We start from the raw sequence: 23,776 nt of genomic DNA on the forward strand, positions 1-23,776 counted from the left end.
GCACATGTCGGTGAGTGATCGGTGTGTCTGCGATGATAGCACATGGCAGTGAGTGATCGCTGTGTCTGCGGTGATAGCACATGGCGGTGAGTGATCGCTGTGTCTGCGGTGATAGCACATGTCGGTGAGTGATCGGTGTGTCTGCGGTGATAGCACATGGAGGCGAGTTATCTGTGTCTGCGGTGATAGCACATGTCGGTGAGTGATCGGTGTGTCTGCGGTAATAGCACATGGCGGTGAGTGATCGGTGTGTCTGCGGTGATAGCACATGGCGGTGAGTGATCGCTGTGTCTGCGGTGATAGCACATGGCGGTGAGTGATCGCTGTGTCTGCGGTGATAGCACATGGCGGTGAGTGATCGGTGTGTCTGCGGTGATAGCACATGGCGGTGAGTGATCTGTGTGTCTGCGGTGATAGCACATGGCGGTGAGTGATCGGTGTGTCTGCGGTGATAGCACATGGCGGTGAGTGATCGGTGTGTCTGCGGTGATAGCACATGGCGGTGAGTGATCGGTGTGTCTGCGGTGATAGCACATGGCGGTGAGTGATCGGTGTGTCTGCGGTGATAGCACATGGCGGTGAGTGATCGGTGTGTCTGCGGTGATAGCACATGGCGGTGAGTGATCTGTGTCTGCGGTGATAGCACATGGCGGTGAGTTATCTGTGTCTGCGGTGATAGCACATGGCGGTGAGTGATCGGTGTGTCTGCGGTGATAGCACATGGAGGCGAGTGATCTGTGTCTGCGGTGATAGCACATGGCGGTGATTGATCGGTGTGTCTGCGGTGATAGCACATGGCGGTGAGTGATCGGTGTGTCTGCGGTGATAGCACATGGCGGTGAGTGATCGGTGTGTCTGCGGTGATAGCACATGGCGATGAGTAATCGGTGTGTCTGCGGTGATAGCACATGGCGGTGAGTGATCGGTGTGTCTGCAGTGATAGCACATGGCGGTGATTGATCGGTGTGTCTGCGGTGATAGCACATGGCGGTGAGTGATCGGTGTGTCTGCGGTGATAGCACATGGCGGTGAGTGATCGGTGTGTCTGCGGTGATAGCACATGGCGGTGAGTGATCGGTGTGTCTGCGGTGATAGCACATGGCGGTGAGTGATCGGTGTGTCTGCGGTGATAGCACATGGCGGTGAGTGATCGGTGTGTCTGCGGTGATAGCACATAGCGGTGGGTGATCACGGTGTCTGCGGTGATAGCACATGGCGGTGAGTGATCGGTGTGTCTGCGGTGATAGCACATGGCGGTGAGTGATAGGTGTGTCTGCGGTGATAGCACATGGCGGTGAGTGATCGGTGTGTCTGCGGTGATAGCACATGTCGGTGAGTGATCGGTGTGTCTGCGGTGATAGCACATGGCGGTGATTGATCGGTGTGTCTGCGGTGATAGCACATGGTGGTGAGTGATCGGTGTGTCTGCGATGATAGCACATGGCGGTGATTGATCGGTGTGTCTGTGGTGATAGCACATGTCGGTGAGTGATCGGTGTGTCTGCGGTGATAGCACATGGTGGTGAGTGATCGGTGTGTCTGCGATGATAGCACATGGCGGTGATTGATCGGTGTGTCTGTGGTGATAGCACATGTCGGTGAGTGATCGGTGTGTCTGCGGTGATAGCACATGTCGGTGAGTGATCGGTGTGTCTGCGGTGATAGCACATGGTGGTGAGTGATAGGTGTGTCTGCGATGATAGCACATGGCAGTGAGTGATCGCTGTGTCTGCGGTGATAGCACATGGCGGTGAGTGATCGCTGTGTCTGCGGTGATAGCACATGTCGGTGAGTGATCGGTGTGTCTGCGGTGATAGCACATGGAGGCGAGTTATCTGTGTCTGCGGTGATAGCACATGTCGGTGAGTGATCGGTGTGTCTGCGGTAATAGCACATGGCGGTGAGTGATCGGTGTGTCTGCGGTGATAGCACATGGCGGTGAGTGATCGCTGTGTCTGCGGTGATAGCACATGGCGGTGAGTGATCGCTGTGTCTGCGGTGATAGCACATGGCGGTGAGTGATCGGTGTGTCTGCGGTGATAGCACATGGCGGTGAGTGATCTGTGTGTCTGCGGTGATAGCACATGGCGGTGAGTGATCGGTGTGTCTGCGGTGATAGCACATGGCGGTGAGTGATCGGTGTGTCTGCGGTGATAGCACATGGCGGTGAGTGATCGGTGTGTCTGCGGTGATAGCACATGGCGGTGAGTGATCGGTGTGTCTGCGGTGATAGCACATGGCGGTGAGTGATCGGTGTGTCTGCGGTGATAGCACATGGCGGTGAGTGATCTGTGTCTGCGGTGATAGCACATGGCGGTGAGTTATCTGTGTCTGCGGTGATAGCACATGGCGGTGAGTGATCGGTGTGTCTGCGGTGATAGCACATGGAGGCGAGTGATCTGTGTCTGCGGTGATAGCACATGGCGGTGAGTGATCGGTGTGTCTGCGGTGATAGCACATGGCGGTGAGTGATCGGTGTGTCTGCGGTGATAGCACATGTCGGTGAGTGATCGGTGTGTCTGCGGTAATAGCACATGGCGGTGAGTGATCGGTGTGTCTGCGGTGATAGCACATGGCGGTGAGTGATCGCTGTGTCTGCGGTGATAGCACATGGCGGTGAGTGATCGCTGTGTCTGCGGTGATAGCACATGGCGGTGAGTGATCGGTGTGTCTGCGGTGATAGCACATGGCGGTGAGTGATCTGTGTGTCTGCGGTGATAGCACATGGCGGTGAGTGATCGGTGTGTCTGCGGTGATAGCACATGGCGGTGAGTGATCGGTGTGTCTGCGGTGATAGCACATGGCGGTGAGTGATCGGTGTGTCTGCGGTGATAGCACATGGCGGTGAGTGATCGGTGTGTCTGCGGTGATAGCACATGGCGGTGAGTGATCGGTGTGTCTGCGGTGATAGCACATGGCGGTGAGTGATCTGTGTCTGCGGTGATAGCACATGGCGGTGAGTTATCTGTGTCTGCGGTGATAGCACATGGCGGTGAGTGATCGGTGTGTCTGCGGTGATAGCACATGGAGGCGAGTGATCTGTGTCTGCGGTGATAGCACATGGCGGTGAGTGATCGGTGTGTCTGCGGTGATAGCACATGGCGGTGAGTGATCGGTGTGTCTGCGGTGATAGCACATGGCGGTGAGTGATCGGTGTGTCTGCGGTGATAGCACATGGCGGTGAGTGATCGGTGTGTCTGCGGTGATAGCACATGGCGGTGGGTGATCACGGTGTCTGCGGTGATGGCACATGGCGATGAGTGATCGGTGTGTCTGCGGTGATAGCACATGGCGGTGGGTGATCACGGTGTCTGCGGTGATAGCACATGGCGGTGAGTGATCGGTGTGTCTGCGGTGATAGCACATGGAGGCGAGTGATCTGTGTCTGCGGTGATAGCACATGGCGGTGAGTGATCGGTGTGTCTGCGGTGATAGCACATGACGGTGAGTGATCGGTGTGTCTGCGGTGATAGCACATGGAGGTGAGTGATTATTGTGTCTGCGGAAATGTCACATTGTGGTGTCTGATCAATATGTTTGCAGTGAAATCGCATGGCGTGATCGTTGTCTGTCTATGAATATTGGTAGTTTTGCTTGTACTGCAGTGTTGTCACACATCTATCTGTTTCCACCTCACAGCTTCCTGCAGCTCCAGAATGATGAACTCCGCCGACGCTTGGCATATGCTACAACAAAGATGGAGGCCATGGAACATGAACTAGATGCTGGCCGCCATTACCTGGAGGTGGAGCTAAGCCGCAACCGGGAGGAACTGGAGAAGCTTAAGGACAAGTTTCGGCGGTAAGTATAAAGGGGATCCTGTGATGGCAAATTGTCTGATTATTAAGGGAAAGCCTTCTTTATAGCTATAGTATAATGTACAGCTATAATCGTTTCCCTTGTCTCCCCTCCCCCTCCCTGGTCTTTGCTTTGTAGTAAAAGATCAAGTTTGGTAGAAGAGACTTACAGGATCTGTAAACTTTACAGCACCCTGCCTAATATCTAGTGGTTTAGTGGCTTTTGGGAGGTTTTATCCAATTGTTGATAGCCTTGATGCGCAGGCCCCAGTATCTTCGTGTGTTATGTGAAAAAAAACACATCCCTGAAACTCCATTAGACCTGCATGCCTGCTGGCCACTTTGTGCTGCAGACTTTTCTTGTGCAATCTGCTGATAAGTTTCTCCATTAGAGTGTAATCAATAAACTGATCAGTAGATTGCACAGTCTGCAGCGCTCTGGCCAGCAGGTAGGCACATGCACAACTAAAGGGATGTGTTCTTTTATACAATGCTCAGGGTATATTGCCTGACACCAGCAATAAAGATCACACCCACACATGACAAAGAGCAAAATGATTGATGGCAGAGAAAGCCAACAACAGTGAAAGGAGGGCCATGGACGGTATGGATAAGGAGGACGGGGGATTGGTGATGTTTGCAGTCATTCAGGCAGGAAATGAAGGCGGGTTCAAAATAGCTGCTGCATCTTCTAATGGAAAAGTGGTTGTAAAGGTGAAAGGCTTTTTCTTTATTAACCTTAATGCATTAAAAGCGAAGTATGTTGTTTTTTTTTTTTTGTTTTGTTTTTTTTATATTTTTTTATACTTGCCTAGGTGGATGCAGCATCGGTCCCCTGGCGCCTCTAACACTGAGAACCGAGCGATTGAACACCGCCGATCTCTCGGTTCTCAAAGCTCCCCGAGCAAAGAGCTAATGACTGTCAGTCACCGCTCTCTGCTCCCTCCTCGCTCACAGGAGTGCTGGGCTGTGGAGGGGTCAGGAGCGGCCAGCTCAAGGCTCTCAGCGGCTCGCTGAACTGGGTGTCGGTCCAGGGATCTAGGTAGATCCCAACTCCATGGTCTTGATGATGCCAAACCTGGACCAACTCTGTGACGTCAGCAGAGAGCGAACTTCAGCAAAACGATCTGCACTCCTGTGATACACAGGAGAAGTACAGCCAAACAAGCTTTGGCTGTACTTCTCCTTTTAAGGTAAAAAAAAAAAAAAAAAAAAAAAGCAGCCCCCTGAACTGCTTATATAAGCCAGATCTCAGTCCTGCACTGTCCCCGTCTGCAGCAATGCTGCTCTTCTCTACCCTCTTCTCACAGAAGGCTAGACAGCAGCGGGAGCCATTGGCTCCCGCCAATCAAATCCTGAGAGCGGGGGGGCTGATCTGAGCCACTTTTTTATGTCAATAGACGCACACAGTGTGGCTCGGGATCAAGCCCACACCAGTGCTCCCATAGCAAATGGCTTTCTGAGGGGACACGCAGAAAAAAGGAGGAACCAGGAGCACCAGCAGGGGACCCGAGAAGAGGGAGATCTGGGCTGCTCTGTGCAAAACTATTACACAAAGTAGGTAAGTATAACCACTTCCCGCCTGCAGGGCGTCATATGACGTCCTTAGGTTGAAGTGGTAATATCTGAATGATGCCTACAGCTACAGGCATCATACAGATATATGTTTTTAGCCGGTAATTCCCTCTATCTAAAAGCCATCCTAGCGGCTGGGTTGCTTTTACAGGCAGCAGGAGGGGTTGTCTCCGGGGCCTTTCCAATCTCTCACATGCGATCGGGAGGCCAGGTAAAACGATCTGGCGCTGGATTACCATAGAGCTGGCTGTGGACTGGATGGTCCCTGGCTATCTTTGACCCTGGGAGGCCAGAAGCGACGTCATGACGTCACTTCCGGCACTGACAGATGTAAACATTGGCAATTTTTTTTCCTGGAAAGCAGAGATCAATTTTTATTTAAAATTTTTTTTTTCCATCTCATGCTTTCCAGGGTAGAGGTGATACCTGGGATCTTATTGCCCCCAATGTCTCCATAAAGAGGACCCGTTATGCCTAATACCGATTACAAGGGATGTTTAAATTTCTTGTAATAGGTATTAAAGTGATAAAAAAAAAATATTAAACGAACAGTGTAAAAAAAGAAAAAAAAAATTTAAAGGGCCCCTGTCCCCTTGTACTCGCACACAGAAGCAAACGCATACATAGCTTGCCCTCGCATATGTAAATGGAATTTGAACCATATGTGTGAGGCATCACCGTGAACGTGAGAATGAGAGCAATAATTCTAGCACTAGACCTCCTCTGTAACTCTAAACAGGTAACCTGTAGAAATTTTTAAAGCATCACCTATGGACATTTTTAAGCATCGCCATTCCATGAGTGTGCGCAATTTTAAAGCGTGACATTTGCTCAGCGTAACATCTTTCACAATATACAAAAACAAATTGGGGTAAAAATTGTGTTTTTTGTTTTGTTGCTTTAACCACTTGCTTACTGGGCACTTAAACCCCCTTCCTGCCCAGACCAATTTTCAGCTTTCAGCGCTCTCACTCTTTGAATGACAATTGCGCGGTCATGCTACAGTTTACCCAAATTAAATTTTTATCGTTTTCACCCAGATAGAGCTTTCTTTTGGTGGTATCTAATTGCTGCTGGGTTTTTTATTTTTTGCTAAATAAAACAAAAAAGGACTGAAAATTTTGAAAAAAAAAAACAAAACGTTTCAGTTTGTTATAAAATTTTGAAAACGGGTAATTTTTCTCCTTCATTGATGTGCGCTGATGAGGCTGCGCTGATGGGCGACACTGGTAGGTGACACTGATGGAGGGCACTGGTAGGTGACACTGATGGAGGGCACTGGTAGGTGACACTGATGGAGGGCACTGGTAGGTGACACTGATGGAGGGCACTGGTAGGTGACACTGATGGAGGGCACTGGTAGGTGACACTGGTAGGTGACACTGATCGGCGGCACTGATCTGTGGCACTGATGGGCATTGGCTGCACTGGTGGGCACTGATAGGTGGCACTGGTAGGTGGTACAGTGGGCACTGTCAGCTGACACTGGTGGGCACAGAAAATGCAGCTGCGGCTTTCTGTGTGAGGGACCGATGTCCCTCTGACAGAAGCCGGTGATCTGCTTTTTTTTTTTTTTCCCCTCACACTGCTAGCGTGAGGAAAAAAAATACCAATCACCGAACTTCTGTTTACATCACGTGATCAGCCGTCATTGGCTGACAGCTGATCATGTGGTAAGGGGCCAGGATCGACCCCTTACTCCGATCTGTGATCAGCCGAGTCTCATAGGGACGCGCTGACAGCACATGCTCGGGAGGACATCCATGGCCCAGTATTGAAGTGGATAACATGTTTATTATTTTAGAAAAATAAAAATTTAGTTTTTATAATGCCCTTTACATTGTGGCGGTACAAGTCTGCAGGAAATGGAGAGTAATCACAAGAGCAGACCTACTACAAGTGTTGGATTACAAGGTAAGACTGGATTTCAGCTTTAAATTGGGTTAAATAAGAATGCTTGCAATAGCTCCAGCTGCCGCAATGCCAAGGAACAATAGCAGTTTACAATGGAGAGGTGCCGTGTTGCTACTTCTCTTGCCCAGTCCTGTGTCCTTCCTTCTCCGCTTCTTTTTGGAGGATGCTGCTTATTCTCCTTTCAGTCTCCAGCAAAGTTCACACACTTCAGATTTCTCAGGATTTTATGGCCCCTAAAAAGGGGGCGGAGCTTGAGTAGCGTGGGAGTGGTTGGGATACATAAGTTTGAGCGCGGCTGCTATTTTAACATGCGCCTCTTCCACCTCTGACAGGTTACAGAACAGCTACACAGCCTCACAGAGGACCAATCAGGACTTGGAGGAGAAGCTGCACACACTGGTAGGTGTCTGTCATATGGTAGCCAGGCTAGTGGTGTGCTGTGTGTGAGATCTGTGGGGTGGCCATACACACACACAGCGGTATTTCTAAATTGGGAGCTGTGGACTGGTAGAACCCGATCTGTTAGGGGCTGTTTTTAAAAAGGTTCACAAGGACACTTAGGGAGAGATTTACTAAAACTGGCGCACTCAGAATCTGGTGCCAGCTGTGCATTGTAGCCAATCGGCTTCTAAATTCAGATCGTTCAAATAAGCTTTGACAATTAAACCTGGAAGCTGATCGGTTTCTAGGCAGAGCAGCACCAGATTTTGCACTCTCCAGTTTTAGTAAATATCCCCTTTGTTTTACTTGGCCTCAGGCAGGTTTATTGACAAAGTAGAATCCCAGCCTCAACCTAACTAGTATTAAAAATGTCCCCCCCCCCACTAACACTTATGCTGACTAACCTGTGTAAAAAAAAGATATATACACTTACCTATTCCAGTCTGGTTATGTGATTCCCCTCTGTGTCAGCCAGAAGCAGCTGCAGGGGAGAAGAGAGCGTGCTTGACCAGAGCTGGGAATACCTGATAGCAGTGACATCACCCACAGGCTCACATGTCCATGTTGTTGTCAGCAATCCCTTCTTCCCCGGCAGCCGTTGCTGGCTGACAGTGGAATATGTGACCGGACCAGAGCAGGCAGAGAATAGCGAAGTATATATACAATATTTTCTTTTTTTTTACAAAGGTTAGACAGCATAGATGTTAGGAGGGGTGAGGGAACATTTTTAACCACTTCAGCCCCGGAAGATTTTACCCCCTTCCTGACCAGAGCACTTTTTGCGATTCGGCACTGCGTCACTTTAACTGACAATTGCGCGGTCGTGCAAAGTTGCTCCCAAACAAAATTGACGTCCTTTTCTTCCCACAAATAGAGCTTTCTTTTGGTGGTATTTGATCACCTCTGCGGTTTTTATCTTTAAACAAAGAAAATAGCGACAATTTTGATAAAACCGCAATATTTTTTACTTTTTGCTATAATAAATATCCCCAAAATATATTTAAAAAACATTTTTTTTTCCCTCAGTTTAGACCGATATGTATTCTTCTACATGTTTTGCGCAAAAGTTATAGCGTCTACAAAATAGGGGATAGTTTTATGGCATTTTTATTGATTTTTTTTTTACATGTAATGGCGGCGATCTGCGATTTTTGTCGTGACTGCGACATTATGGCGGACACATCGGACAATTTTGACACATTTTTGGGACCATTGTCATTAATACAGCGATCAATGCTAAAAGAATTGCATTGATTACTGTAAAAATGTCACTGGCAGTGAATGGGGTTAACCACTAGGTGGCGCTGTATTGGGTTAAGTGTGTCCTAGGGAGTGATTCTAACTGTGGGGGGGGGGGGGGGCTGTGTGTGACATGTCACTGATCACCGCTCAAGATTACAGGGAGAGCTGATCAGTGACAGTGTCACTAGGCAGAACGGGGAAATGCTTGTTTACATTAGCATCTCCCCGTTCTTCCTCACTGTGAGCCGTTCGTGGGTATTCCCACAGACATTGGGTCCGCGGGACCTGCGATCACGGTCACGGAGCTCCCGGCGGACGCGCGCCGCCTCTTGAAGGGCAACGTACAGGTACGTTAATCTGCCTGTACGTGCCCTTCTGCCGCAGTTTATCTGCGTGGGGCAGTCGGGAAGCTGTTAAGATTAGTTAGCTTTAGACTCTGCTCACATTTGACTGGCCTCGGTTTCCCTGTTTTTTAAATGGTGTCCGGTGTTCACTGATTCAGGTCCAAATTTTTACTTTAAATCGTACCAAAATCGGACAGGACTCTGAAACTTTGGCCGGCCCGCAGATATGTGAACTGTCTCCAGAGAAGGCTGCCGGTTCACATCTTCATGCAATTTGAATGCAGTTCAAAACACATCCAATCCGCATATATGTGAACTGCGCCTTAGGTTCGAATTCTACTTTAATGGATAAGAAACACTCATAAAATTCTTGTTGGTGGCTTTTTTTTTTTTTTTAGGCACTGCCTTTTAATAGGATCTGTCACATTTTAGGGGGCCGGAACACAGAAGGCTGGTTGGGCGGGCTCCTGATTATGCGATCACATGATTTGGTGGCTGTCAAATCGGCTCCTGATCTTCATTGTGTCACCGTGAGCTGTTGGTGGCAGTACAGTCCCAGCACAAAACATATGGCCTTTTGATTGTATATGGCAGCATGGCATATGTGTGCACATAAATGCTTACAGCTAGCAGGCAGGGGATAAAAGCTTGTAGTTTGTTTTCATTAATTTTTTTTTTTTTTTACAAGAAAAATTCCTTAATTTATTTTACATTTTCTGTTGAGCTGCTGCATTTATAAAACTGAGAAATTGAACCTGCAGGATAAGACCTGGTACATGCATTTTTTCTTCCGCTGGATTACACGAAAAAAAAAAAAAAAAACCATCGCCTTCAGTCAGAGCCGCTGTACGGTCCAACATTAGCAGGGTGGATAAAATTTTTTTTGAAAGAAAATCAAAAAAATCAGATTGTTTTTTTTTATTTAAATCAAATTTATTATAATATATTTTTACTCCAAAAGCATTTTATCTAAAGATAGTTTTCTATTCAAGATACATTAATAATTTATTTTATTCAGCATGAGCGGGAACTTAGTTATGTAGCATGAGGCTGTATACCAAAAATGTAAATATTGCAGAATAAACTCATTCAATGAATCCAAGCTGAGATAACAACATGCACTGCATTGATGCATTCATAGAATTTCACAGTAGCCATGAGATAAAACAAAGTTCAGGAATATTCCTTTATCCCATTGTTTTGCAAATCTATGTACACTAAAAACTGTATGATTGAATCGGTTCTGATATCACTGTTTTACTAACCTGACAGCTAATTATTCTAAATAGGAAATCTTCATTTTGTTTGCAAATATTAAAGAATCTAACTACCAGCAAGAATAAGTCCTCACATTTAAAGAGCACCTGTCATTTCAGATTCATCATGGCAGCGCCTGTTAGTGGGCATCCACTCACCCGCTGCCGCCACGTCCCTCACCTTGTCACTGCCGCATCACTAAAGTGAATGGGACTGTCGGTGAGTTAACAGCGGGTCAGAGGAGGAGCTGCTGTGGGACAGAGATGACAGTTGCTCTTTAAAAATTATGATTTAACTCAAGCCTTTTTACTAGTGATTTAAATCAAATCCACCCTGGACATTAGTACAGTGATCTCCCTCCCTGAGCTGTTGTGTTCTGAGAGGGGGACAGCCCCCCGCGCCAGAACACTCCGGTCAGCCATTGGCTGAGAGCTCTGATTGGGGAACCGGTCATCTGCTGTTTTTTCAGCATGCACATCGACAGAAGCCGGCCAAGTGGCCTCTTCCTGAGGTTTTTCCACATTTTCTAGAATTTTCCCATATTTGTCTACTAAAGTGTTTTTCTGGAGATGAAAAGGTTCCATCTTTGTTCTTGACGTGAGGCAGTCTGTCTTGTCTCTTAGCCGACCAGTCCTATCCACCAACTAAAGATAAATTCTGACACTTCATAAACCCCAATGGAAAATCAACTCCCAATAGACATACACTATACTACCAAAAGTATTGGGACACCTGCCTTTACCCGCACATGAACTTTAATGACGTCTTAGTCCGTAGGGTTCAATATTAGGTTGGCCCACCCTTTGCAGCTATAACAGCTTCAGCTCTTCTGGGAAGGCTGTCCGCAAGGTTTAGGAGTGTGTCTATGGGAATGTTTGACCATTCTTCCAGAAGTGCATTTGTGAGGTCAGGCACTGATGTTGGACGAGAAGGACTGACTCGTAGTCTCCGCTCTAATTCATCCCAAAAGTGTTCTATCGGGTTGAGGTCAGGACTCAGGCCAATCAAGTTCCTCCATCCCAAACTCTCTCATCCATGTCTTTATGGACCTTGCTTTGTGCACTGGTCAAAATCATTTGGTGGAGGGGGGATTATGGTGTGGTGTTGTTCTTCAGGGGTTGGGCTTGGCCCCTTAGTTCCAGTGATGGGACTGCTTAAGGTGTTGGCATAGCAAGACATTTTGGAACATTTTATGCTCCCAATTTTGTGGGAACAGTTTGGGGACGGCCCCTTCCTGTTCCAACATGACTGCGCACCAGTGCACAAAGCAAGGTCCATAAAGACATGGATGAGGGAGTTTAGGGTGGAAGAACCTCAACCCGATAGATCACCTTTGGGATGAATTAGAGCGGAGACTGCAAGTCAGGCTTTCTCGTACAACATCAGTGCCCGACCTGACAAATGTGCTTCTGGAAGAATGGTCAAACATTCCCATAGACACACTCCTAAACCTTGTGGACGGCCTTCCCAGAAGAGGTGAAGCTGTTATAGCTGCAAAGGGTGGGCCAACTCAATATTGAACCCTACGGACTAAGACTGGGATGCCATTAATTCATGTGTGTGTAAAGACAGGCGTCCCAGTATTTTTGGTAATATAGTGTACATGGGGTAGACTGGAGAAAGGGGGGAGGAGGAGGGCCCACTATGTGCCGCCTCATAAATTGGCATGATTACTGCTGCATATTGGGTGTGGTGTAGAGGGACATGGTTAGATAGAAGTCTGCCTACTCAAAGTACACACTGCATATGTTTAAGGGCTCATACAGATAGGCACTGAGTCTGGTCCTCCATGCTGAGCTGCTTTTTGCTTTATCTGCTTCCACCTCAAATCTGCCTGCAGGCAGCCCATGGAAGTGGATGCAGACGCAGCGGCTGTACAGACACATGTCAAAATTTGACATGCCGGCAGAAGCGGGGGCACGGATTAGAACACAGTGTCTGCATTCGGATCCATACACCCACTCCTGCCCGCATGTAAAATTTTGAAGTCCGACTGTGTTTCCGTACAGCCGCTGCGTCTGCATCCACTTCTATGGGCTGCCGGTATTCAGCAAAAAAAAGGCTCTCGGCACCAAGGATGGGACTCTCTGTCCTTAGGTGGCTTATATATGACATGCCGACCCTTGTGTGTGTGCTGATAGCAGTGTGCCTGCCAATCCACGATGCTTCATGGTGCAAATTCCATCCTAAGGAGTTGGAGATTTGGCTCACTGCCATTCTGTTGGTCAGTGGAGCACTGGGCATACCAAGTCTCAAATATAAAAGAACACCCCAGTTTTCATCATTTGTAGCATTTCTCAGTATGTTGAAATATGATGAATGTCGGAGTGATCATTTGCAGGTGATGATGGTGGTCTGTGAGTGGATGGTGGGTGAAACTATAGAGGCGGGTCATTGGAGGAGCCATAATGGTGGTTGAATGGTTTAGCCATAACAGTGGTTGTTTGGTGGCACCCTCACTTTAGTTGACATAATTGTGGAGGTGTTGTGTAATCTGTGTACTAATCTGGTTTCCTTCTAACTCTCTCTTTCTCTCTGCCTCACATTGTCGGTTTTGCAGGCCTCGTTCAGCCAAAGCTGGATCTATTCAGTTGCGTTTGGTAGCTTTAGTGTGTGGAGGGTGGTTGCACTTGGGTTCCTTGTCTTGTCCTGTCTGGGGCACCTGGGCCCTCACCAAATATGAGCCTCTTGTCTGAAACCTCCACTAATCCCCCTCCCCTCCGACAGCTTTGGGATTCTGGAATGTTTCATACCTCAGCTGTATCTCTCCTCCTGTATGATGGGCACTTCTGTCTCTCCTGTGTATGAGCACCCCCAACTCCTGTCCTGCATCCACCTGGCCCTCTCTCTGATCCACACTGACCACATCTCTCCTGTTTAATCTGCAGATAAAGAAAGCAGAGATGGACCGCAAGACGCTGGACTGGGAGATTGTGGAACTCACCAATAAACTTCTGGATGCAAAAACTACCATTAATAAACTGGAAGAGTTAAATGTTAGTAAAGTGTGTTCTTAATAATGCAATGTTCTTCTTCCACAGTCTTTTCATACCTCGCCTATTGTATCTACCATAACTTTCCTACCTACCCATTTTACCATACACATTGTGGCTAACCTACCCACCATAAACTACCCCAACTGCTCTTCCTACCATACTGTGCCTTCCCTACCTTCTATAGCTACCCTGCCTATTATACTGTGCCTACCCTGCCTACTATATCTTCCCTAACTAGCCTGCCTTCCGTACTTACTCTTCCTACCATACTGTGCCTACCCGCCTTTCTTACCTTCTAGATCTACCCTGCCTATCATACCCTGCCTACTATATCTTCCCTACCTAGCCTGACGTCCATACCTACTCTTCCTACCATACTGTGCCTACCAGTCTATCTGCCTATCTTGCCTTCTATATCTACCCTGCCTACCATATCTTCCCTACCTAGCCTGCCCTCCATACCTACCCTTCCTACTATACTATGCCTACCCTGCCTACCATATCTTCCCTACCTAGCCTGCCGTCCAAACCTACCCTTCCTACTATACTATGCCTACCATATCTTCCCTACCTAGCCTGCCGTCCAAACCTACCCTTCCTACTATACTATGCCTACCATCAGGGCCGGATTTCCCACAAGGCCACCGAGGCCAGGCCTCGGGGCGGCAGCGGTACAGGGGCGGCCCGGCGCCGCACCTGCAATGACTTCTCGGCCGCCCCCCACACTAACCTAGCAGCATGCAGCGCACCCGACCCGGGCACCAGAGAGGTGGGGGCGCTGAAGCGCTAGAGTGCTCCTCTCCCTCCTCCTACTCTCTGTGTCCAGACGCGGCTCCCTCCGCTCACACCGCCGCCGCTGCTGTTTTTTTCGAGGCTTCAGCCCGTCCCCCCTCCTTCCTCCTGTCAGAGAAGGAGAGCAGCCGCCGGAGATCGGAGCGGCTGGTCTCTGTGCGGGGGGCGGGGGGGCGCGTGTTCTCTTGTGTCTCTCACTCCCGCCCAAGCCTGTCTCCATCTGTTCACTTATGGAGGGGGAGTTGTCCTGGGAGGGGGGGTTGTCCTGGGGCTCTGTACTAGTGAAGGGGGGGGGTTGTCCTGGGGCTCTGTTCTAGTGAAGGGGGGGGGCTGTCCTGGGGCTCTGTACTAGTGAAGGGGGGGGTTTTCTGGGGGGGGTTGTACTAATGAAGGGGGGGGGGTCTGTACTAATGAAGGGAGGGGTGGTTTGTCCTGGGGGGGTCTGTGCTAATGGAGGGGGTGGGGGTTGACCTGGGGGGGGGGTTTATACTAATGGAGGGGGGTTGACCTGGGAGGGGTTTGTACTAATGGATGGGGGTTGTCCTGGGGGGTATGTACTAATGGAGGGGGGTTGTCCTGGGGGGTTTGTACTAATGGAGGGGGGTTGTCCTGGGGGGTTTGTACTAATGGAGGGGCGTTTGTCCTGGGGGGTCTGTACTAATGAAGGGAGGGGGGTTTGTCCTGGGGGGGGGTCTGTACTAATGAAGGGAGGGGGGTTTGTCCTGGGGGGGGGTCTGTGCTAATGGAGGGGGTGGGGGTTGACCTGGGGGGGTTTGTACTAATGGAGAGGGGGTTTTCCTGGGGGGGTTGTACTAATGGAGGGGGGGTTGTCCTGGGGGGGTTTGTACTAATGGAGGGGGGGTTGACCTGGGGGGGGTTGTACTAATGGAGGGGGGTTGTCCTGGGGGGTATGTACTAATGGAGGGGGGGTTGTCCTGGGGGGGTATGTACTAATGGAGGGGGGTTGTCCTGGGGGGTTTGTACTAATGGAGGGGCGTTTGTCCTGGGGGGTCTGTACTAATGAAGGGAGGGGGGTTTGTCCTGGGGGGTCTGTACTAATGAAGGGAGGGGAGTTTGTCCTGGGGGGGTCTGTACTAATGAAGGGAGGGGGGTTTGTCCTGGGGGGTCTGTACTAATGAAGGGAGGGGGGTTTGTCCTGGGGGGGTCTGTACTAATGAAGGGAGGGGGGTTTGTCCTAGGGGGGTCTGTACTAAGGGAGGGGGGTTTGTCCTGGGGGATCTGTACTAATGAAGGGAGGGGGGTTTGTCCTGGTGGGGGTCTGTACTAATGGATGGGGGTTTGTCCTGGGGGGGGTCTGTACTAATGGAGGGGGGTGGTTTGTCCTGGGGGGGGTCTACACCCAGGAAAGTACACCCAGGACTCCAGAGGGAGAGGGCAGTGCTGAGGGAACACCATCAGAGAGAGAACCCTGCTGCCCTGCGCCACCAGAGGGAAAGCCACACAGCCTGGCGCCATCCCTGGCAGAGGAAGGAATGGAGTCATTGCAGGAATACAGATCTGGGTGCTACCCAGCGGAGTCGCCACGGGCAATTCAGAGTGAGCTGACTCCTGATCAGAGGAACCGTTGCTGTATCGCTGGGTCAGGTGAGAGGGCCTATCGGCCATTATCTACTAATGTCCATAGGAACTGCAGTCTCTGACCGTCTCCTGTATCATGTCTGCAATCTCTGACCATCTCCTGTACTATGATTGCAGTCTCTGACCATCTCTTGTATCATGTCTGCAGTCTTTGACTGTATCATGTCTGGGGGCTCTTTCTGGTGGTGTGTGTGTGTGTGTGTGTGTGTGTGTGTGTGTGTGTGTGTGTGTGTGTGTGTGTGTGTGTGTGTGTGTGTGTGGGGGGGGGGGGGGGGGGGGGGGGGGGCATTGAAGGGCCCGGCCTTGGGGCGGCAAAGGGAGTAAATCCGGGCCTGCCTACCATATCTTCCCTACCTAGCCTGCCGTCCAAACCTACCCTTCCTACTATACTATGCCTACCATATCTTCCCTACCTAGCCTGCCGTCCAAACCTACCCTTCCTACTATACTATGCCTACCATATCTTCCCTACCTAGCCTGCCATCCATACCTACTCTTCCTACTATACTATGCCTACCCTGCCTATCAATTCTTCCCCACATACACGTCATACCATGTCAAGCCTGCCTACCATATCTTTCCTGCCATACATAATGCAACTGCTCTTCCTACCGTACCATGCCTACCCTGACAACCTTATCTTTTATACCTACCCCACCAACTAATTTTACCATACTGTGGCTCCCCTGCCTACCATATCTACCCTACCTACATTTTCTAACATATTGTGCCTTACCTGCCTACCATATTTTCCCTACCTACCCTTCCTACCATACTGTGCCAATCCTGTGTACCATACCTGTACCTTTCCAAACTACCTACATTTCTCCTATAGGAAAGTCACATAGAAAATATGTATAGAAAGACTAAAATAGGGTACATTTAACAAACCAAATTAGCCACATACTTCGAGCTTAAAGTTTAAAGTGTTACTAAACCCACAGCAGTAAAATCAGCATTCTTGTTATACTCACTGCGGAACCTAGGGGGTTAATCCTCTGCGTTGTGTGAAAAGTCTGTTTGATCCTGTCTTCACCGGAATTGACTTTGGGATGTCGCTTCCGGGTTACTACATCTGAGACCCAATCGAAGGTGATTCCAGCTTTGTTTGGGACAAGCCGGCGGATGTGCTGGCTGGTCGCTTGGGTCTCCTGGTGGGACGGGAAACCCGGGCGGAGCAGCAGAAAGCAATGGGAGGAGGGGACGTCCCGGGAAGGTCCCGGGAAGGTCCCGCTGCTCTTGATAACACCCGAGTGGCTGCTAAGCCTCAAGCCAACTGCCAGCTCTAAAAAACAGAACCGGGGTGAAGCCTGGTACCTCGGCACAACCACTTCCTCAAAGCGTTGTACAGGGACGTCGTTTTGCAGGAAGTGGTTAAAGGAACATTAAATGTTGAGTAAGACCCCATACACACTATTAGATTTTCTACAGATTTTTGTCTTCAGATTTACCCAAACCTTATAGCATGAGATCAAACCTGTCAAACCTTAAGAGTTTAAATTTGTATGCAATCGTGCAGGCCCTTGCACTACATGTTTTTGGTAAATCTGAAGACAAAAATCTGCAGAAAATCTAATAGTGTGTATGGGGCTTTAGGCTTTAACTACCTCCCTCCTGCCGAATAGACAAATGACAGCGGGCAGAGTGCTCTCTTGTTCTGGGATGACGTCGCCTCAGTCTCGCAATGCTTGCACGCCCACGGGCCATGGCGCGACCCTGATCTCAGTAAAGAGACAATGACACGGCTCTTTACTCAAGTGATCAGCTATGTCCAATCACAGTTGATCACCTGTAAACAAGGAAATGCCGGTTATTGGCTCTCCTCGCCTCACACTGACAGCTTGTGAGGAGAGGAGAGCCGATCAGCGTAATTTCCTCACAGGGGGAGACGTGTGCAGATAATCAGAGCATTGATTATGAGTGCAGCCCCAACAGTGCCCAGCAGTGATGCCAATTTGTGCCCATCAGTGATGCTATACGATGCTGCATATCAGTACCCAATCTTGTTGTCCTACTTTCTTTCTTTCCAGAGATTTCTCTGTGTATATATACTTATATGTGTCCTCTCTGTTTCAGGAGCGATATCGCCAGGACTGTAACCTCGCTGTTCAGCTGCTCAAGTGCAACAAATCTCATTTCAGAAACCACAAATTTGCAGATGTAAGTACATCCTTCACTCACGTTAGGCCATATTTTTCTATAGTGAGCTGTAAGAGTAGGGTCGGGCTGTAGGCATGATGAGAGGATTGTGGTGGGATTAGGCTGTTGATGGCATGTATGATGAGTGGAGATGGTAGGGTTATACCGAAAGGTAGGTAAGGGGATTGTGGTGAGGTTGAGCTGTGTATGAGAATGTGGTGTGGTTAGGCTATAGGTAGGTATGGTGAGGGGATTTTGTTGGGTTCGGGCTCTAGGTATATATGGTTAGGGGATTTTTGCAAGCTTAGGCTGTAGATGTGTATGATCAGGGGGTTGTGGTGGGGTTAGGCTGTGTAGGTACATATGGTAAGGGGACTGTGGTGGGGTTAAGTTGGAAGGTAATTGGGTAAGGAGTGTGTGGTAGTGTTAGGCTGTGGGTATGCAGTATATGGTAAAGGGGTTGTGATGTGGTTAGGTTGTAGGTTTGCATAGTAAGGGGATTATGTTGACGTTAGTGTGTAGGTTACATATGATGAGAGGATTTTGGTGAGGTTAGGCTGTAAGTTCGTATGATGATGGGGTGGATAACTGTTGTGGTGATTCCAAGCATGCATTGGGGGTGCAGCATTGATTATTGTATAGGTGTGTCATCCCTTGTCTGTGTGTCTCCCACAGTTACCCTACAAGCTGCAGGACATGGTTAACAAACATCTGCAAAGCACGGCTTCCTCTCCTGGATCAGGACAAGATACCCCTCCGCCAATTCTGTCTCAATCCGATGTGGTGCCCACCTCTGTGATTGCACGTGTTTTGGAGAAACCAGAGTCGCTCATTCTGAATTCTGCCATGTCCAGCAGCGGTAGCGGACCTACAGCTGAGGATGTCTTCGTTCACGTTGATATGAGTGGTTCTGGTCAGCAGCAAAATGGCGTTCTGCAGAAACAGGGGAGCGAGGACAGCGGCGGTGAAGATGCGGCAACTTTCGAAAAACTAAGTCCCTACCCCACCCCTCCACCCCCACACCCTATGTACCCAGGCCGTAAGGTAATAGAGTTCTCAGATGAGAAAGTTCGGATCCCCAAGAATAGTCCACTACCCAACTGTACCTATGCCACTCGGCAAGCCATTTCCCTCAGCCTCGTACAAGGTGAGAACGGGAGCCCAGACAGGCATCGTACCGTACCCAACAGCCCGGCATCTTCAGGCAGCTACCCGCAGCGTGCACGGAGTGCTGATAACCCTGCACGCTCCCCGCTAAGCAGTGCTGCCCCTAGTTCTGCCAGTTCTGAGGAGGACATGTTGGCCAACTGGCAGAGGATGTTTGTGGATAAAGCGGCCCCTAGCACAGATGGGTCATTGGCCCATCGCACATCCTTCAACCGGGACACCGCCATTGAGTTACAGCAGAGATTCAGTCGCTCTATGCAAGAACTGAGCCTTGCAGCTCAAGCTTTCTCCGAGCGAGAGTCATCCGGTAACAGCTGGCTCAGCAGCCGGGAGTCTAGCTTGGATGTGGAGAGCTCCAGCACAAAGAGGGGTCATCTGCCCCATGAGTATGGCAAGGACTTCTCTAGGGAGGAGGCTCAGGACCTTCTCTCTGGGGGGCTTGAAGAAGAGGACGTGGAGGAGCCACCAGTCATCTCTGAGGACATAGAGGAAGAACAAGAACTAGATGATCAGGTCCAGGAGATCCACCTAGAACCAGAGCCAGAGACCTTTTTGGAGAAACCTCCGAGCGGCCGCCCACACCGCAGCCCAAAAAGGATGGGCGTACATCACCTGCATCGCAAGGATAGCCTGACACGGGCGCAGGAACAGGGGAACTTATTGAACTAGAGGTGAAGCTCCGTGTATGCGGGCCACGTCCTCGCCTTACGTTATATGCAGAAGATCAGGCCTAGAGCTTTGTCACCTTTCTGGGCTTGCTCTGGTCATCTGTGTGTCTGCATCCATTTCATGTGTGCACTACTGGAGGTGGGTTTCCCTCTGAGGTGTCATAGGAAGGCAGGGCCATTCACACAGGAGGAAGTAGGCATTCTCCTCTGCCAGGGTCTATTAGGTGGTTCTGCCCCCATAGTTGGAAAGGACCCTGGAGATGGGTGTGTGCTTCATAGTTTTGGGATGGGGAAAGGGGAAGCTGTGGATCTGAGCAGAGTAACTCCTAACATATATCTGCACAAATCACCGTAACTACATCTCATGTATTAAAGTGTCTGAATTAGGTTCTTGTTCAGTGCAGTCACATTGCCTTTCTGCTTCTTCAGCACATATGAAAAAGCAGCACAGAATTTGCTGTAGGTAACTCGGCCAGTTCTTAGGCCTCACGTGGGTGCTTCTTGGCTGTGTGAATTGGGCCCTAGTTCAGTCCCTTTTCTATGCATGGTGCTGGTGCTGAGGGTTCCTGCCATTATGGAGCTCAGAGAAGAAAGGATTTGGATAGTATTGCAATATACTACCCATTTCTCTCCTCATGTAAAGGAGAGGGGAGTCAAAAGCAGGACTTTCAGTATGCCACAGGGAGGATACACACTACAAATTTGATTAAAAAACCCATCTTACCAATCTTTACTACACAGGTAAAACTTAATAAAAATCAGACAGTAGTCAAACTGCTACATAGATTTTGATAACTTGGTGCATGAATCAAGTTCCCAAAATGGATAAATTATACTGTGGCCCAACTGCTCTAGAAAGAAATGATATCCCCCACTGCGGCAACCGAATCACTCTATACAACGGGGATGTGCATACCCAGGCATCAAAATCCAGGGGACAGAGCCTATGCCAGGACTTTATTCAATCAAGGGGTCATAATGTGCTTTAAGCTAAAGGGAGTGGTTAACAAAATATGAAAAGAATTCCTCTAGAAAATAAACCTTCCTATTGTTCTCAACAGTTTACATTCAAGGACATTTTTCTAGAAGGATCTCTGAACAACTGCCACAAAAATCAGGATCTGAGTTGCACAAAAAAAAAAAAAAACACCTTCCACCCACACTTTCAGTATACATAGGCTTCTGTCTTTGGGGTGGAGATGTTTGCACTGACTACATATGCTATTATACAGGCAGGGTATCAGGGAAAAAAAAAATCCCCCAAAAAAGAAAGATATCTCTGCCCAATCCTGTTAACCGAAAAGAACCTAATTAGCTGCAATCCAAATAAACTGGAAATCCATATAGGGTAATCGTAACCATGAACCCCAAAAGTGCTAATAAGATGACTGCACAAAAGAAAAAAGACCCTACATGTTTCGCTCTATATGAGCTTCGTCAGGGTTGCCCACAAATCCTATTAAGTGCAAACAAAACTCCAGTGCCACATGGCTAAATCTTCCCAAAATTGCGTAATAGATCAACGCATTTTGCAGTAACACTTGATTCTTCAGGAGCCTTTTGGATGCAACCAATATATCTTTAAGAATTATACAAAAATTCATCAACAATCAGCATAGAAAAGATATTTATCAAAACAAAATGTATACAAAAAAATCAAAATTATGTTGTTTTAATCAATATCTTTTCCACCCTTGATTGTAGGTATATTTTTGTTATATTCTTAGAGATATATTGGTTGGATCCAAAAGACATGGATCCTGAAGAAGTAAGTGTTACTGCGAAACGTGTCAACCCATTACTCCATTTTTGGAACTTGATTCATGCACCAAGTTATCAAAATCTATGTGGCAGTCTGACTACTGTGTTCTAACTATGTAATAAAGGTTTGTAAGATGTTTTTATCAAATTTGTAGTGTATTCTCCCTCTGGCACACCGCTTTTGACTCCCTTCTTTTTTTCCCCCTCTTTACATGAGGAGAGAGAGGGTAGTATATTGCAATGTTTAAATCCGTGGTCTCCAAACAGTGGGGAGCCGGATGCAGTCCTTTGCCTTTATCTGGTTTTTGGGACACTATTCCTCCCACTGACAACTAACAATGGGGCATCATTCCTCCCACTGACACTAACAATGGGGCATCATTCCTCCCACTGACACTAACAATAGGGGCATCATTCCTCCCACTGACACTAACAATGGGGCATCATTCCTCCCACTGACACTAACAATGGGGCATCATTCCTCCCACTGACACTAACAATGGGGCATCATTCCTCCCAGTGATGCCGACGATGGGGCATAATTCCTGCTACTGACATCAACAATGGAGCACTATTTCTCCCACTGACCTCAACAATGGGACACTATCCTCCCACTGACACCAATGGGGCACTTTTCCTCCCACTGACACCAACGATGGGACGCTATTCCTTCCCCTAGTACATATGTAATAAGGGATGAAATTGTTTGCATTGTTTACTCCCACTGATGCCAGGACAGTTTCTACTCCCAGTGGCCACAGTCCAGCCCCCCCAAAAGTCTGAAGGACAGTAAACTGGTCCTTTGCTTAGAAGGTTTGGGGACCCCTGGTTTAGATTGATGGGATGGTGCCTTGAGGGTAAGTTAAGGAGGATCCCACCATTCTAATATTTTATTTAGAAAGTTATGGTGGCTTCCTGTCTACCAGGTAGGACATCCTCACCCAGTGTAGGGATTAGTGTTGGATTAGTAATCATCAGTGGAGCCAATCGCCCTCCACCGAACATCAGTAAGTCGCGTGTCTACCTGTTTTAAGGGTCCACCCTTCCCTCATGGGCTGGTAGGAATGTCTGTTATCGTTTGGCAGACGTTAATAATCTCCATGAAAAGGCAGAGCCTTCAAAAACCAGAGACCCTCATCACCCCACAAGACTCAGCTGACATCCACCCACAGGACCCACCTCCATCCAAGCTGCAGAGTTGACCGAGCCGGCAGTCCCTCCTGCAATGTATCATCTGTTTTCTTGTGGTTTTGTTTTCTTTTTTTGTCTTTATATATATATATATATATATATATATATATATATATATAAATATTTTTTTTTTTTTGTCTTTTTTTGGTGAAATTCTGCCAGTGAAATTTCATCAGAGCAATGCGCCGTCATCTTTTTCAGCTTTGGTTTGTGTTCTCTGTCAGACGACGCCCATCTCACCCACACCTTGTCTGCACACGTCCTGCGTTCCTCGGACACTCCACCCTGTTCTGTGTGGGAGAGATCTGCTCCGCCATGACACCATAGAGACGTTTAACTATATTTTTGTACCCGCCGCAGTATTACCGTCACTGAGCGTCTAATGTCTCTGCGTCCTTCTGATCTAAGACTGTTAACCTCACCTAGATTTATTTTCTGACATGTTTTCAGAGCTAATGTCTATTTTCCAATGAGAATAAACTATTTTAAAAGTAAAGTGTCGTCATCCGTGAGTCCGGAATGTGGGCGCCACCAGGGCTTTCCCTCTATTAGTGGTGGGTTCTATGACTTGATCACAGCCAGGAAGCAAAGAGAACCTGTGACAAAGCAGAGTACCCCGGGGTGAGCTGCCATTCCCTGACTCGCAGACTAGAAGAAAGGAAGGAAGCATGTGTCCTGTGGGACAGAGAATTATAGCTTCAGTCACAGGCTTCCCGCATGGGTGTATTGCTCAGTAACGACAGACCTATTGTGTGATGATGGGTCCTGTGTTCACAGAGTGTAAATTGGGTATTCTTAAGGCCTAACTATATACAGTCATGGCCAGAAATATTGGCACCCCTGCATTTCTGTCAGATAATGCACCACTTCGCCCACAAAATTGTTGCAATTAC

At 48.5% G+C, this 23,776-nt stretch overlaps 1 protein-coding gene across 2 annotated transcripts in view; it reads left to right on the forward strand.

Moving 5' to 3' along the window:
- The window catches only part of TJAP1 (tight junction associated protein 1), a 63,016-nt gene extending 39,637 nt beyond the window's left edge, over positions 1 to 23,379 (forward strand). The window contains exons 7-12 of one of the 2 annotated variants that reach the window (XM_073628677.1): positions 3,640 to 3,801; positions 7,619 to 7,685; positions 13,131 to 13,160; positions 13,459 to 13,566; positions 18,034 to 18,117; positions 18,772 to 23,379. In XM_073628677.1, coding sequence (XP_073484778.1) covers positions 3,640 to 3,801; positions 7,619 to 7,685; positions 13,131 to 13,160; positions 13,459 to 13,566; positions 18,034 to 18,117; positions 18,772 to 19,932 — 1,612 coding nt within the window. In that variant the 3' untranslated portion in view covers positions 19,933 to 23,379. The remainder of the gene's footprint in view (positions 1 to 3,639; positions 3,802 to 7,618; positions 7,686 to 13,130; positions 13,161 to 13,458; positions 13,567 to 18,033; positions 18,118 to 18,771) is intronic. The other variant, XM_073628676.1, reaches the window with a different exon arrangement.
- The last annotated feature ends 397 nt before the right edge of the window (positions 23,380 to 23,776 follow it).

This window comes from Aquarana catesbeiana, linkage group LG04 (genome assembly GCF_042186555.1).
Source record: "Aquarana catesbeiana isolate 2022-GZ linkage group LG04, ASM4218655v1, whole genome shotgun sequence".
NCBI lineage: Eukaryota > Metazoa > Chordata > Amphibia > Anura > Ranidae > Aquarana > Aquarana catesbeiana.